Source organism: Pteronotus mesoamericanus, unplaced genomic scaffold, assembly GCF_021234165.1.
Source record: "Pteronotus mesoamericanus isolate MK-2021 breed Mesoamerican mustached bat unplaced genomic scaffold, CSHL_Meso_final contig_68, whole genome shotgun sequence".
NCBI lineage: Eukaryota > Metazoa > Chordata > Mammalia > Chiroptera > Mormoopidae > Pteronotus > Pteronotus mesoamericanus.
In genome coordinates, this window is record NW_026555234.1 from 8020773 (window position 1) to 8036282 (window position 15510).

General features: G+C 48.4%; 1 protein-coding gene across 1 annotated transcript in view; it reads right to left on the reverse strand.

Annotated features, from left to right (window-relative positions):
* Positions 1-212: 212 nt before the first annotated feature.
* PROM1 (prominin 1) overlaps positions 213-15510 on the reverse strand; it is a 90381-nt gene continuing 75083 nt past the window's right edge. Inside the window, exons 15-25 of the mRNA XM_054581955.1 lie at positions 14277-14361; positions 12684-12830; positions 11917-11988; positions 10848-10940; positions 9099-9152; positions 7358-7438; positions 7174-7242; positions 4917-5009; positions 1569-1684; positions 967-990; positions 213-569 (exon numbers count right to left, since the gene is read on the reverse strand). Of these exons, the coding sequence (XP_054437930.1) occupies positions 515-569; positions 967-990; positions 1569-1684; positions 4917-5009; positions 7174-7242; positions 7358-7438; positions 9099-9152; positions 10848-10940; positions 11917-11988; positions 12684-12830; positions 14277-14361 (889 nt within the window). The 3' untranslated portion in view covers positions 213-514. The remainder of the gene's footprint in view (positions 570-966; positions 991-1568; positions 1685-4916; positions 5010-7173; positions 7243-7357; positions 7439-9098; positions 9153-10847; positions 10941-11916; positions 11989-12683; positions 12831-14276; positions 14362-15510) is intronic.

A 15510-nucleotide genomic window follows, 5' to 3' on the forward strand; every position in this document is an offset into this window, starting at 1 on the left:
TCAGACTTCCAGTCTCCATAGCTGGGACAGAATATGTTTCCGTTGCTTTAAGCCACTCCGTTTGTGTCCTGTGTTACAGCCACCCTCAGAAAATACATGCCTTAAATGGTAGCTGTAATAGGGATACAGTTTTCAGTAAGAAGACTGGAGTCATATTTCTGAAGTCATTCTTTTATTGTTCACATTCATGTCTGCTATTTGCTGAACTGCCTCCAACTACAAGTCTAACTTCCCATGCCACGAAATGTGACAAAATTCACGCCTGGTTCCAAGGGCTAAGCTGAAGCTGAATGAGCGTGTTCCATACTCAGACTTTTACAGAGGGCTCAGGCGATCAAGCCAGACTTCCAACGGTGGAAGGCAGACGTGCGCACCTTCCCCTCTCGGGCCCTTGGCCTGTGTTTCATACGGTCTCGCCGAATCTGTAAACTCCTGAGGGGCAGATTTCCTTTCCAAAATTTGCAGACGCTGAAGAACAAGAACCCGTGCAGTTGGATCTGTGTAACAGCTTTGTTCATAGATTCTGAGTGGTTTGATGTCTATGGAAATCAATATTACCCTTTTGCATGCTGTAACAGAAATAAATATACCAAAAAACACCATGTTACCTCTAAGATGAATACTGACATCATGGATTACAAAGACAGTATAAATGCTCATGTGACAGCTTGTTCAATCTACAAAGAAAGCAAAGTGCTCCCTTTAAAAACCGAGTATGAAAACAACCATTTTATATATTTATAAACTTAACATGTATGATTTTCATTAATTCAACAATTATTTACTTCTTCAGCACCATGTGCCATCCTCATTTTTAAGAAGCATTGGCATTTATTTTTATCTGAACACATCTATTGTTATGTAACTTTAAGATGTTATTAATTTAATTTTAAAAGTCCATTGCATAATAATAAAGAGCCCCCCAGTCCCAACCTATGGACATGGTTTAAAAAAGAAAAGGCTTACTTTTTCATGGGTATATTTTCAACACTATAAAATACAAAAATAGAAAAGAGAGAGAGAGACAATTATTTTTTAATCACGATCATAGCTCAACCGCTGCACCCCCCACCATTGTGCTCTAACATGATGCTGATGGAACCAGGTCGGAAGGAACACGTGTTGAGAAGAAGATGAGCGAAGTAAAAATGAAGCGCGCAAGTTCACCGAACCCAGAAAGAAGGGCAGACTACAGGATCGACGCACAGACGAGCAAACACAGTTACAAAGTCAAGTGCCAAGTCTCTGGGACAGAGGAACTGCAAAGAAGAAACAAGAAGGCTGGTTAAGGAAGCTGAGAAGATCAAGCAAGAGGGAAAACAATAGTTAAAAGAAGCCTAAGAAAATTGGTACAAAGGACATATCTGAACATATCTGAAAATTGGTACAAAGAACATATCTGAACAGGGAAAAAAAAGTTAAAAGAAGCCTAAGAAAATCGGTACAAAGAACAGTAGTTTAAAAAAAAAAATTGTTTTGTTTCAACAGCGCTTGTTTTTAACAAGTTCTTTGTGTGCAGCAACACAGAGAAGGACCCAGGGGCTCTACAGTCACCTGCTTACACTTACTCGTCGTACACATCCTCCGAATCCATCCGCCGGTAGTACTTGGCCAGCTTTACAGCAAAAATTAGAGCCGGGAGTAAAAATATGGTAGCTTTTCCTATGCCAAACCAAAACAGATTCTAGGGAGGAAAAAAATGAAAATCAGGAGGATTGCACGCATGAAGATGGGAAATGGGAAACATCAGTTGCTTGGGGAAAATCATTCAATTTTGCAGTTTTTTTCAATGAGTTCTAATTTTGTTCATTGAAACCATGGGTGAACTTGATAAGAAGCCAGCCACTGGGTGAAGTGCTACAAATTAATATAATTCATTAACTCTTTAAAAACCTTGAAGAGATCCCATTATTATATTTGTTTTATAAACGAGAAGCAGAAGTGGCATCATTTTGCCGCCAGCGATGAGAGGGCCAGCCAGCCAGCCAGCAGGCCTGAGCTCAGACCCCTTCTGTGAGTTGTTTTGATGTCACGGTGACTAACGAACCCCTTCTGACTTTGTCCTGCATGTGGACAGCGGACAGCGATGCTTAGTTCGCGCCAGACTCACAACAAGCGTCCCATGTTTAATCTCACCATTCTTTAAGGGAGCTCTTAGGCTGGATTCAAACGTTTTGTCTCAAAAGCAATGTTTAAGTATTTTAAAAAAATAGTTGCCAATACATCCAAGTCAGATTTCATAGAGACACCTGGATTTACGTCTTTTCTTGAAAAGTCTGAAGTTTGACCTCAGACTGAGCTCTTCTTCCTACAACACAACATCGGCTGCAGCCAAGTGGTGCTTCTTCCTTCAAAAGAGGCATCTGTCCTCAGCCTGCCACGGCCACACCACCGACTTTGCGGGGGTAATAGGCAACATAATTTAAACTTATGCACCAATCAGAACGGACACGGCTGTGCATAACCAGCATACTTGTCCAGCTTTGTAAACCTACAACCTGGCAGGTCCTGGGAGCGATTCAAGTCTGTGTCCTGTACCTTAGACTAATGCTGTAAGTAGCCCGAGAAACTCCCTGCCCAGCCCACCATGAGGCAAAAGGCAGCGTGGACTAAACAACGACCTCCCAGCTCAGCTGCTGGGCTTCTGCTTTGCTCCGGGTCGTGTTTAGTGCTGAATGGCAGTGGCATGTACTGGCCCCGAATCTCCAGTAAATTTGTTCTCCTTTCCCCACCACTCTTTTATCGGTAGATTCCTATGCTTTTGACCTTGTTTTGAGAGGCTTTAGAGCTTCATGACAATTGTATGCTTTTACTGGAAGCTGCCTCAGTCCTTTCGGGAACAACCAAGGTATAAGGGAATGGGTGAGTCCGCCTGGAGTCTGTTTTCCTGTCAGAGTTGATGCCCAGAGCGCTCCCTCTCTATTTCAACCACCCGCTGCAAAGCTCCAGCCTGCACTCTTCCCAGCAGCCCCCAGGCCTCCCCTCCAGGGCGTCTCCTGTTATTTGAGAGCAGGCCACTGGTGGTTGGGCAGTTTGACCGGCTGGGGCGGGTGGTGAAGACCGGACGTCACGACATTACTTCTGAATCAACCAGGCTAACCAAGGACCTCGCCCGAGGGCCCCAGCCAGGGCCGTCAGCAGCGGCTGCCAGCGGCAGGACGGGCGCGGAAGACACTGAAGGCGGAGGGGAGCGGCCGGGAGGCCAAGGGTTAGGGTCTGCATATTGGGAATGTGGGGATCATTTCCAGTCACATACAGAAGTCCACCCCACAGACAAAGGGGCACGTGGACATGGGGCAGGGAGATGGATGAGCAGAGCAATACGGATGCACTGTGACGGGCGGCTGTCAGTTATCCTTCATTCGTGTTACTGCCTGTGCCGGCAATGGGCCAGATGACAGACACACAACAGGGTGCACACAGGCCCTGTGGTCAAGGAGTGCGGAGGATAGTTTGTGTGTCACGGAGGACGAGTCTTCATCAAAGAACTGCACAGATGCACACTTCAAGCAGCAACAACATCTCTGAAGGACAAGCTGGGAGGTCTGGGGGAGTGTAGAAAAGGCAGCCCAGTCCGGTTGGGGAAACCAGAAAAGGCTTCCTGGAAACAAAAGGTATGTCTGAGCCCAGACTGGAGCTAAGACAACAGCTAACAGTAGTGAAGGTTTTTTGAGTGTGTAATGTACCAGAAATGCTAAGGATTTTACATGTAATCTCTCACTAAACCATCCAAATGACCCCACTTAGGTGATAAAGCTCAGAGAGGTCTAACAGCTTTTCAGTCCCAGAGTTCAGGAAATGTAGAGGTGACAACGGAATTCAGAGTCTGTTCTCAACCCTTATATGACAAGGCCTAGAGGTGTTAGCTGGGCGGGGTGTGGGTGAGGAAGGGAGGGGTGAGAGAGAGAGAGATGTGTCCAGCCCTGAGTCCAGAGAGTGGACCTGGCACGTGCCAAGGCCCTGAGGCAGGGAACTTGAGATGCATATAAAGTAGTGGCCTCCCCCCTAAAAAAGACAAGTATGTGCACAGCGAGAGAGGTGATCAACTAGTGCCAACTGTGGCCGAGGCGGGCAGGAATTCAGTCACGCAGGGTCCAGAGCATTCTAGTAAGAATTCTGATCTTTATTTTGATAACAGCTGGAAGCCAACGAGGCAGGAGAGGACTGGCACGTGGAGACAGTCAGTGTATACTGCAGAGCGAACGGAGCTGAGGAATGAACTTGGTTAATTGGAACTGACCATCCCAATCGTAAGCCATCTCAATGGGCTTTTAAATCACAAAGTAAATTAAGTTCACTGTAGCTATGGGCATATATGTATGTGTATGTGTGTATATATATATATGTATATATATGTGTGTGTTTAGATAAATTATATGTGTGTATATATGTGTATTTATATATAAATATAAATAAATATATCTATATGCACTAAGAATACTTCTGAATATTGGCTATCTGTGCCCCAATGATTATTCATTTATTTCTTTCCAACTATTCTGGACAAATAGTTTTCTTTATGAGGGTCCTCCAACTTCTGTAAATATAATTCTCGTAAGGAACGAGAGACACACCTAGGTCTTTGTGCATCTGTGTGGTTCTTGATTAAAACTTGGCCCCCATGACACACAGACTACCCTCTACAATCCATGACCACAAGGCCCATGTGCGCACTGTTGCATGTCTGTCATCTGCCCTATTGCTGGCACAGGCAATAACCTGAATGAATGTCTAGTGAATTGGGTATCAGAACACATTCATTTACATTTTAGATTTTAGGTCTAAGCATAACAGACCCAAGTAGAAAACTATTTTACATTATAATGGATAGTACAGTCTTCGGGGGGGCGGGCATCGCAGATCAAAGATGATGAGTTTATTGTCTGCCCTTGGTCATTGAAAGGTGAAACGCTTACCATGGGTTTGATGATGTAGTTGCACAGAAAGACATCAACAGCAGAATCTAAAGCGGTGGCCATAGGCTTGCAGGCTGCAATTTCCTCAGTAATCTAAGGGGGAAAGATTTGTGATCTGACAAAGATGTTGGGAGAAAATGGGAAGTTAGTTAACTAACAAGTGTACATTTTAGAACAGGGGCCAGCAAATGTGTTGTGTAAAGGGCCAGGGAGCAAATATTTTTGACTTTGTAGGTGAGACCAATAAATTTTTGTCCCAACTTCCCAACTCTGCCGTGGCAAAAGCAGCCACAGGTAATATAACAGAAGTGGGAGTGACTGTGTACCGATAAATTTTATTTACAAAAACAGAAGTAGCTGCTGACCCTGTTTTCGAACACAGAGAACAATGTACTCATTAATGAGGTGAGAGTAAACAAGTTTAGTGGATCCCAGACAGATGCTCCAGTCCCATTGACTTAAGAGAACTACATTCATTCATTCAAAAAATTCTGGTGTACAGACAGTGGGGTATGCCTTGTTTCCTTTTCCTTTATTGGTTGGCTCACCTACACATTACAAGGTAACTCATGTTAATAACCTTATGAGTCTCCAAGTTCAAACTATGTTATGCACTCTTTATAGGCTCCTTCACTGTTTGTTTTACAGAAAGGAGGGTAGAGGTCGAATTCTGTATGTTTTTCTGCATGTTGCCTTTTTTGCCAAAACCCACGGTGTGGCCCTGATCCATTTTGTATAAATCGCCACCCAACATTTCCCCAGAGTGGCTCGAGTATAACTGAACCATTCCCGTCCAGATTTGCTTTTGTTCCGGAGTGCTTGCATTATATTCCAGGTACACATCTGACCCAAATGTGGTCCCTTGGTCTAGTGGAGGAACCACTAGACGGCGACGGTGGCGACGATGATGATACATTTCCTCCGCCACTACTCAGGCGTGTGTGATGTCCTCGTGCCAGCACTGAGGAGACCCGGAGGCCTCCACCTCTGCAAGTGGGAGGAGGTGTCAGCACAGACATCTAGAAACTGGCTCGTGAAGGAGGACCAAGTGCACGGTCCACCCGATGCGTGACAGTGGGGACCAAAGGCAGGGACTGGCAAGGGAGATATGACATAGAGGGAAGCGCATGGAGAACAGAAGTCCCAGAGAATCAGGCAGGTGAGTATAGCTGGAATACGGGGTGGGGCAAAAACAAAGGGGAAGATGGCCAGGCAGATTGGGCTCACATGGCGAAGGGCCAGGAATAAGATTTGAGAAGCTCAGGGCTGGCTGCTCAGGGGTAGCCCAAACTTTCCTGAGTCACTAGATGTCTTGAAGCCCACGCTGGTCAGCAGCGCCTACTCAAGTTACTCAGCTGCAAGCACCGCCCCTCCCCCGGCTGCCACCACCACCCCGGAGCAAACCTCGCAGGCAGCCAGAGTCCAGGATGACAAAAGGCATTTTCCCAGACACCGTAATTCCACAGAAGTCCAGTGCTGGGTGCAACGTCCTGCCTTAAAACCACCGGAAACTGTGCTCAACTTTTTTGATATATTCATGGAGATGCAACCATCATGGACTGAATTGTGTCTCCCAAAAGTTCATATGTTAAAGTCTTAAGCCCCAGTTGAAGACCATATTAGGAGATACAGTCTTTAAAGAGGTAAGTCAGTTCAAATGAGGTCATTAGGGTGGGCTCTAATCCAATATGACCAGTGTCCTCATAAAAGAGGAAATTTGGACTGATATACACAGAGGAAAGACCATGTGAAGACACAGAGAGAAGACAGCTGCCTATGACTCACAGAGTGAGGCGTCAGAAGAAACCAACCCTCCCAACACCTCGATCTTGGATCTCCAGTCTCCAGACTTGTGAGATAATACATTTCATTTGTTTATATCACACCTACCTGAGTAACTCACGATGCTGCATGCTCATTGCCACCCAAGGTGTATACAAATGGGCTCTAACTTAAGGAGTCATGGTTCACTCAGGGAGACAAGTCAAGTGAGGCAAGAATCTCCGTGACGAAGGGGAGCACAGGGTGCTGGGGGAAGCCATGGGAGGCGTGTTCTCCAGACTGGGAGGTGCCCCCCAGTGCGGACAACACTTGCACTGAGTGTCCTGGAGGCTCTGGTTATGGTCCCCCATCTGAGGTCCTTTACTTATCTCCTACCAAATTATAGGGAATTTTATTTTATTTCTTTCTGATTTTATCCTAGAAAATTACTATCCTAACACGATTCCCCTGTGTGCATAAAAGATAAACTACTTACAGAGATCTTGACCCACTTCAGATAATGTTCAAAATAGCCAATTATCATATTCCCATACTTCTTACTTTCCTGGAAAGAAATCAAAGTGTGGGAAAACCATTAGAATGACTACAGCCCACGGTACCGAGTCATGTAGTTAACGGGCACACATCTACTTGTTGGCATGCTAATTAAAACAACTTACTTGAACAATAATAGAGGAAATGTGGTTTGTGATAAAGTCCTGAGCAGAATCCAAAGAGGAAATGATATTGTGCACTTTCACCTGAAAAACACAGCAACAATCGACATGGCATCTATCAAGAGAGAAAAGGGTCTCATCACGTATGGATGTGAGCGCTGTTCACCCCACCCCACCCTACCCCAGCACAGCTTGCTAGTGAAGGAGACAACAGACCCAGCCCCGCCCTCTGAGGGCAGGGAGGAGGAGATGAGCCCAAAGCAAGCAGTTCCTTGCGCTGGACACTGGGCTAGGTCCTTTGCCTGAAGCGCATCACTGAATACTCACAGGTAGAAAGGAAGGTACTGTGACTCCCCCTTCACAGGTGAGGGCGCTGACCCTGCCCAACATCACCAAGCTGGGAAGCGTAAGACCTGGAACTTGAACCTAGTTGTTTTGGGGGTTTTTTTCACTCTAAAGTCTGTACTCTGCACTGTCGCACGAACGAGGACGAGGCCACTGCCAACCCACATGGCAGCTTGGTGTAAATTAGAAGAGGTGCCCAGCGACTTCAGGGCACACAGCCTGGCTAGTGGGTCAAGGGCTGATATCCACCCCGACTCGCTTGTCGCGAAGGGCAGTGCATGGCTGCACGCTGTCGCCCTGAAAGTCGAGGTGTGCTGCGGTGGTGCGGGACGCGCGGCAGTCACACGTCTGTCTCCAGGTTCCCTTGGCATGGAACACATACTTGTGAAATGGCCACTGGGACTAAAGGCACAGGGATGGTCCCAGAGCAGAGCACGCCTAACAGTCTCCAAAGGAGCTGAGCCAGCACCTTGGTACATCAGCAAAGAGAGACTCAGCTCGGCCCCGGAGTACCGGCTGCGACCTAAGGAGTTCACGGTCCCTGGGGTGGCAACAATCCCTGTGAGGAAGGGGGGCCCGGGAGCTCTGAGGAGGGCTCACGGAAGGACACGTAGTTTCCTGTTGCCGGGCTGACTCCCACCAGCTCCCATGGGCAGCTGATTCCACGCAATAGGAAATATTTCCTGAGTTGCCTACTGTCACCGTGGGTACAAGCTGAATACAACGCAGCCTGGGAGCTCAGTTTCCGTCGTGGGAACGTTTCCAACCAAGGAGCCCCTGCGATGGGTTGTATCCGCTGTTCGTGATTACTGACACCTTCCCAGGTACGGCCGCCCAGGGGTGGGCCCGCTGCCCTCCCTGATGATGACGGGCTTGGTTGTGGGACGTGCTTTGGCCAATGGGCCATGGAGGACATGGCTGTGTGCTGGTGCAAAGAGGTGGCGTGAAGGGCCACCTGTGTTTCCCTTCATCCTCTGAACTCCTGTCTCCCACTAGGAAGACACGTGGTGACCCAGGCAGAAGCTGCTCCTCGGGCTGGGTCTCTAGGTGGGACAGGACGTGGAGAAGCCTGCCGTCCACCCAAGACAGAGAAGGAAAGCCTGTGGTTGGAGGCACTGAGACTTGGAGGCTGTTTGTTAGGCAGCGTGCTCTCAGTAAAAGTGACTAGTGCATCTTCTTAATTTGCATCCTACATGTCAAAGCATGGCTTTCTCCGGTGTGCGTGGAGAGACGTACTTCTAGAAAGAGGGTAGGAAAACCCAGTTTGGCATTTAAAATGGGTGGATAATTGAGATTTTTTTAAAACGTAAAGTACCTGCAAAACCAACATTTCTAAAAGTCTGTGTGTACTTTTATAAAAATGTCTTTCCCATGACAGAAAAAATAAATAAATTCTTACCCCCAATCCATTGCTTTTGTGTTGAAGCTCCTGAATGCTTCGATGCAGAGTTGTCTGGTAAATAAACATAGATAATATTTTCCAACTCACTACATGAAGCAGCAAGATCACACACCTCGTGCACCCCCTCCCCCAAGTCGGCCACCAAATCCAGCTTTGCCCTGTAATGGTGTTGTTCTGGAAGAAAACAACAGGCTCTGTCACAATGTGCATCCCACAGACCTCTGGGGCGGGAAGACTGGAAAACGAGGATATGTAATCTAGAGCCTCAGAGGGCAACCCATCACAAGCAAGGTGTCGGGTCTGCCCAAAGTGACTGGCATTACTTAAAATAAAGTCACCCAACCAGAGTGGCTTACTGTGTGTGGTTCAGATCAGAGATTGGAAAACTTTATTGGTCTAGGACCAGGGAGTAAACGTTTCAGGCTTTGAGAGTCATACTCTGTCCCAGTCACACAACTTTGCCCTTGTAGCCAAAAGGAGCCACAGGTCGCCTGTGAATGCGTGAGCACGGCTCGGTTCCAATAAAACTTTATTTGTGAAAACAGGAAGCAGGCCAGGTTTTGCCCACAGGCCGTGGTTTTCAGGGCCACGGTTTGCACTGGAGGTCGTGCACAGGGCAACGTGCCTATTTGGGGATGGGTTGCCCCAGTCCTGAGGAGGACGCGGAATCCTGCGGCCCCTGAAGGAAGGCCTTCAAGGCACATGCAAAACCCAGCTTAAGGCGTGAACAAATTTGCGTGAGGCATAAACCGGTATAGCAGAAAATTGTGGTACAGCACAAAAATTAAGAAAATGCAATAGGAGGACTTTGTAAATACATGAATGAATTAAAAAGTTAGAAGAAGAAAAAAAGACAGAGGTGGTGAAAACTACTTCTGGAAGCTTCTGAAATTGAGGTCAGGTGAGCTAGTATGGTTCTCCAAACCTGAGCACGCTGACTCTGCAACCCCGTTTCCAGTCTTCCCCTTAACAGCTGCAGACGAGAGCCCCCATAAACATAATAATAATTCCTCCTTTTTACGGAGTCCCTCTGGCAGGTGAAATCCTCCATCTCCAGCAAGGCAGGAGCCGTCCCACCATTTCTGGATGAGGACACTGGAAGCTACGTGACTTTGAAGAGGCAGAGGCAGGATTTGAACTCAGATCTGCCTGATGCCAGAGCCTCTGTTTTCTCTCTGCTAGAAGCTGCCTTTCCAGCATTCAGGGAAGCAGCCAGAAGACGGCGAGAACAAGAAGACAGGAAAGCCAGACAGGAGGATGGAAGAGAGGAGAGAGGAAACGCTGACCAGGACGCAGACAGAGCTGGTGGAGGCTGGCAGGAAGGGACTTACCCTCGCCCTCACATAGTTCTTGGCAGGGTTGGGAGGAAAAGAATTTGTGAGTAAGTCATTCCAGCACAGAAACCTCAGCACACAGCCAAGTGCATGGCTTGGGGTGGGCCGGTAAAAGGGATGGAAATCGGAGTACAATGTACTCATGAGACAACCACAGATTTCATCCAAGTGCTCGCCCTCGGGTGGAGGAAGACAGGAAAATAAGCAGAAAGGAGGAGGTGAAATTGAAAATGTGTCTTCTTTAAAGTCTGGCTCTTGTCATTTATTTTTAAAATAGCTCAGTTCCCCAGCCTGAGGCCCATGGGGTTTGCCCACGTGACATGCACATACTGTATCATTAGGCTAAACGGAAGCCATCTAGGTGAAATGGGCCACACCCAGGCCACGGGAAACGTTGGAGATTGACTGTTACCATGGACGATCCCAGCGGCACGACCTGGCCGTCGTAAATCTTTCTAATCTTCCGTGCGTTACTTGCCAAGGACTGCCTCACATTTCCTTGAGGCTACAAAGAGAACGAAATAAACAAGGATCAACACTTTCCCAGTCCCTGGAGCCCTCTTCTACCGCCAGCCCTCCGGGCGCAATGACATCTGCGGACCGGCGGCTGCGGGATGGGCCGTGCCCAGACGCCAACTCACGGAAACACCCCACACTCCCCGGCCCTTCCCGAGTGCCACAGGCTGCGGTCCCTGTCCCCTCTGCCCTCTCCCATACAGAGCTGCTATAAAGTTACCGCACAGTAGCAATGCCCATTTTACAATAAGAAAACCAAGGCTCAACTGAGCAAATTTTCTTGAACCCACACCTCAACAGTGTTCAGTATATGAATGTATAAGAATCCCATTGCCCCGTCTTACAGGCGGGAAGCTAGGGCTCAGAGGGGAAGACGCCCTGCCCAAGGTCCTACAGTGAGGCAGCGGCTGAGTCAGGCTTTAAACCTGGGTCTTCCTCCAGAGCCCCGCTGCCCCATCACCATGCTCTGCTGCTTCTCGAAAAGGGACCAGTTCCAGCCATTTAGTCACCAGCCAACAGAGCAGCTGATAAAGGGAATATCTTACAGGGCTCAGAGGGTGCCTTTGCCTTCCCTCATCCACTTCTTAGAGGTGCTGCAAAGGAGCGCATGCACTCTCCCGTGTCTCGATCACCATTCCCTACACGGCAAGGAAAATGTGTGCATGTGTGTCTGGCAGCGGAGGTGTTGATGGGGCAAGAGCAGCGCCAGCCCTAAATCAGCTCAGGGCACCGGCACCTCGCACGGGGTTCAGGAAGAGCTGCGTGCGCCGACGCCGCCTGGGGAACCTTCCTAGGCTCACAGACCTTCGGGCCCACAGCAGTGGCTGCTGGCGGGACCCTGGAGGTGGCTGTAAACCTGGGGCCACCTGTGGCGTGAGGAACTTCAGCAGTAGCTCCCCTGCGGGTCGTATTCACACTGAGCACCGACAGCGATTACAGAGCGTAACCGGACTCGCCGCACTCACCAACTTGTTGGCTTTTCCTTCTAGACCATCTGCAAATGTTACGAGATGCACTTTTGTGGGCATTTTAGCCGTCTAAAAGAAGAGATCAAAGAACACTGTGTCAAAGACATGGGGTTTTTAAATCTGACCGTATAACAGGCAACAATGAAAATGGGTCTATAAAGTAAGGTGGGAAGTCTCACATAGGTGACATCTGCATTCCTTTTTTTTTTTTTTGAAAGATTTTATTTATTTATTTTTAGAGAGAGGGGAAAGGAGGGAGAAAGAGAGAGAGAGAGAGAAGGATCAATGTGGGAGAGAAACATCCACCAGTTGCCACTTGCATGCCCCCAACCAGGAACCTGGCCCGCAACCCAGGCCTGTGCCCTGACTGGGAATTGAACCGGAGACCTTTGGGTGCACAGGCCTGCACTCAATTCACTGAGTGACACCAGCCAGGGCTACATTCTTATTTATACACATAAAACCATATTATTCAACCTTCAAAGGAAAGAAGTACTGATTGCCACATGGTAGGATTTAGATGAATCTCAAACACTTTGGGTTACATGAAAAGGACAAAGATGAAGATGCTTTGGAACTAGATGGAGGTGGTGGCTGTACACCACTGTGATTGTACTAGTTGCTACTGAATTGTTCACTCAAAAACGGCTGATTTCGTGTTATATGAATTTCACCTCAATAAAAATAATAAATAAAAATAAAAAAGAATCATACGTTTGTTGTAATTGTCCCCAAAAGATCAAGCGTGAACAAAGGGGCCGTACCTCTGCCAGGTAAGTGCCATAATCTATTCTGTCCACCCCGGAAGAGCTGAAATCCTGCAGATTTTTTTTCCCTGCTGCATCCAGCAGGACAATATTGTCGATCTTCACCTTCATGTTTTCAAAATCACTGCTTATGTTTTTGGTGAGCTTTGTGATAAAAAGAAAAGTCAGAAGTCAGTTTCTTCTTCTCCAACAATGTCACAAAAGAGCAATACAATTATTCAGAGCAAAGAACAATAAACATGCACTTGCTGGCATTTCTTCCCGACTCTGCTCTCCCCTCCCGCGCCCTCCCCCCCTTCTTTATGCCCCGGGCCAGGCACTGTGTAAGGAGGTGGGGGGCAAGGCAAGCTAATATTGCATCTTTATCCTCTAAGATCTCAAAGGGAAGAGGCACAGGAACTGCATCAGGACACTAGGGAGTGGGGAGAACCTTCTGAGAGTCTTGACAAACAGAGATGCTGAACGGGGCCGGGCAGGCTGCATCCTAGGACGGGGTCGTTGGGCAGGGGGACGGCATGCCCTCGACTCGGGCGGTCGGGGACTCGAGTTTGTGGAGACAAGGTGGATCGCTTGGGGCTGCCGCAGGAGCCAGGCGGCACTCCCAGGCAGCGTGGAGCGCATGAGCGTCCTGGGCCCTCCCCAGCCGTATTCATCATGGAGCCACAGGAAATGCCACACGGCATGATGGCCAAATGTGTGTGTTGCGGGGGTGGGGGGGCGTTTATTTCGAGCTTGGTTATAATATTATATTTTTATTTATGCATTTTGCAAGAAGTATTTAGGGAAGATAATCGGTACCAAATTTGTGTGTGGCTTCAAATAAACTCTTCACATTTGACGGTTAGGCCGCCATGATGTCTTCCGTGACACCGCAGAGGACAAACTGCGGGGGTTTGAGGGACAACCTCTTCCCTGGCATCCCTTGGTGTCTGCTTCTATCGTGGGAGTCCAGAAGGAAAATGGCTCCTCAGATTCTTTCCAGCATAGCTGAGAAGGCCAGCGGGCCTCCGGGGGTCCGGAGAATGGGCAGCTTAGGCTAATGGCACCCCGGGCCTGGACAGCTCAAACTCTCTGTCCTTCCGGTCAGATGGGGCCATGCCACTCTGTCCACATCCATCCCTGGTGCCATGCCGTTTCTTGCCAAGGGCCAGCAGAGCTCGGGAGAGCCCAGTGCAGGGTGCTGGGGCCAGAGCCACGGTTACAAGGATGGATGATGGCGTGGGCCGCAGTGCTCGGTGCCTTCTTCCCTCGTCCGGGACCTGGCAGAAAACGGTGGCCAGTCTTGGAGAGCAAATGTCCCTGGGAATCAAGTGGGGTTTGTCCCTTTAGGCATGTGGACACTCGAGGAGATAAAATCTTTCTCTGCAAAGTGATCTCAGGACCTGTGTCATCTACTGGAAACACTGGTTGGGGAGGTGGGGACGCAAGTGTTTTGGAATCAGAGGTGAGAGTGGTCCAACCTTGTGATTGAATGAAATGTCACTTTAATACAGTTGACTTTATGTGAATTTCACCTCATTTTGAAACGACAAAAACAACTGGATTTAGTTACCAGCTAAGTGAATTTCCTGGTTGGTTCTAATTACTTACCTCTTGGATGTTGAGGTATTCACTGATATTGTAGCTGTTCTCCAGCTTCAGTGTGGTGTAGATGCCTTTGTTGTCTTTGCAGTCGCTATGGGGATAAACAGAAGAACATGACCAGGGAGGCCGTTGAGGCTACCTCTATCCACTGTGAATGCCGAAGAGAAGCGCTAACTGTTTAATCTGTGAGCAGAGTGGCTTCTACGTGTCGATGCAGTAGGCTGTCACCAGCAGCTGTGTGAGCCCCTCCGGTGCCCACCACTCCTGACTTTGTTCCTCACTTTATAAAATGTCGCATTTTGGGAACAGGTTCAGAAAGATTAGTAACTAAGTTCCTCTACCTGTCTCCTTGGGTTCTGCCCAGGGCTGTAGGGGATAACACATTTACACCCTGGGCAGACATAAATTCTCATTTCAAAAATACCCCTTAACAACAATGGCTAGAAAGAGGTGTGTTAGAAGGCATGTCATGGGCTTTATTGAAAGGTTCTAGCAAACCTCTGCCAGACCCTGTCCCTCCATAGTTCCTGGGTTGAGCTTCACTTACTAAACTCATGTTTGGACACGTATTCTAATGACAGGATGGAGGCACAGAGGGGGCCACCCACATCCAGAGGCCAGGATACTTTGGTTGGAGACCTAACTTGGCCTCACCTCTCTGTGCTTCTTCAAGAAGGGAAAACCTCCATCTCTAAGCTAAGAAAGAGAAGCTTCATCGTTGCGTGTCTCTGCCACCCAAACAGCCACGTGCTGCGGGCGAGGCCTCCGAGCCCGGCAGCTGGAGCCCCCCCAGTCCTTGGAGGAGCCTGGGAGAAGGAACGGTCCCGTGCTTAGGAGGCGCGACGCTCCTCCCCAGGGAGCCCCAAGTGGGTGGGTGTTGTTGGAGCAGAGTGCAGAAAGGAGACTAGAAAGTTCTGCAGGAGCTAGAATCACAAAGAGCTTGCTCCTGTCCTCTCTGCCTAGGGATGGTTTAATCGTGCACAGAAGCTCCAGTGGATTGATAACGTCTGCCTAGAACATGCTGCTGGAAAGGATCCTGAGAAGTCTCTGGGCTGAGAAGATGACCGCAGTTGATTAAAAGGATCCTGAGAAGTCTCTGGGCTGAGAAGATCACCGCAGTTGATTCGCAGTGTCTACCACAAGGGCAAGGTGCAAGGACGGGGCCACGCATTTGCTCTGCTAGAGGAGCGCCCTTGGCATTTAGCTCCTATTGCACAGAGAGAAGTAGAACTGTGCAGGG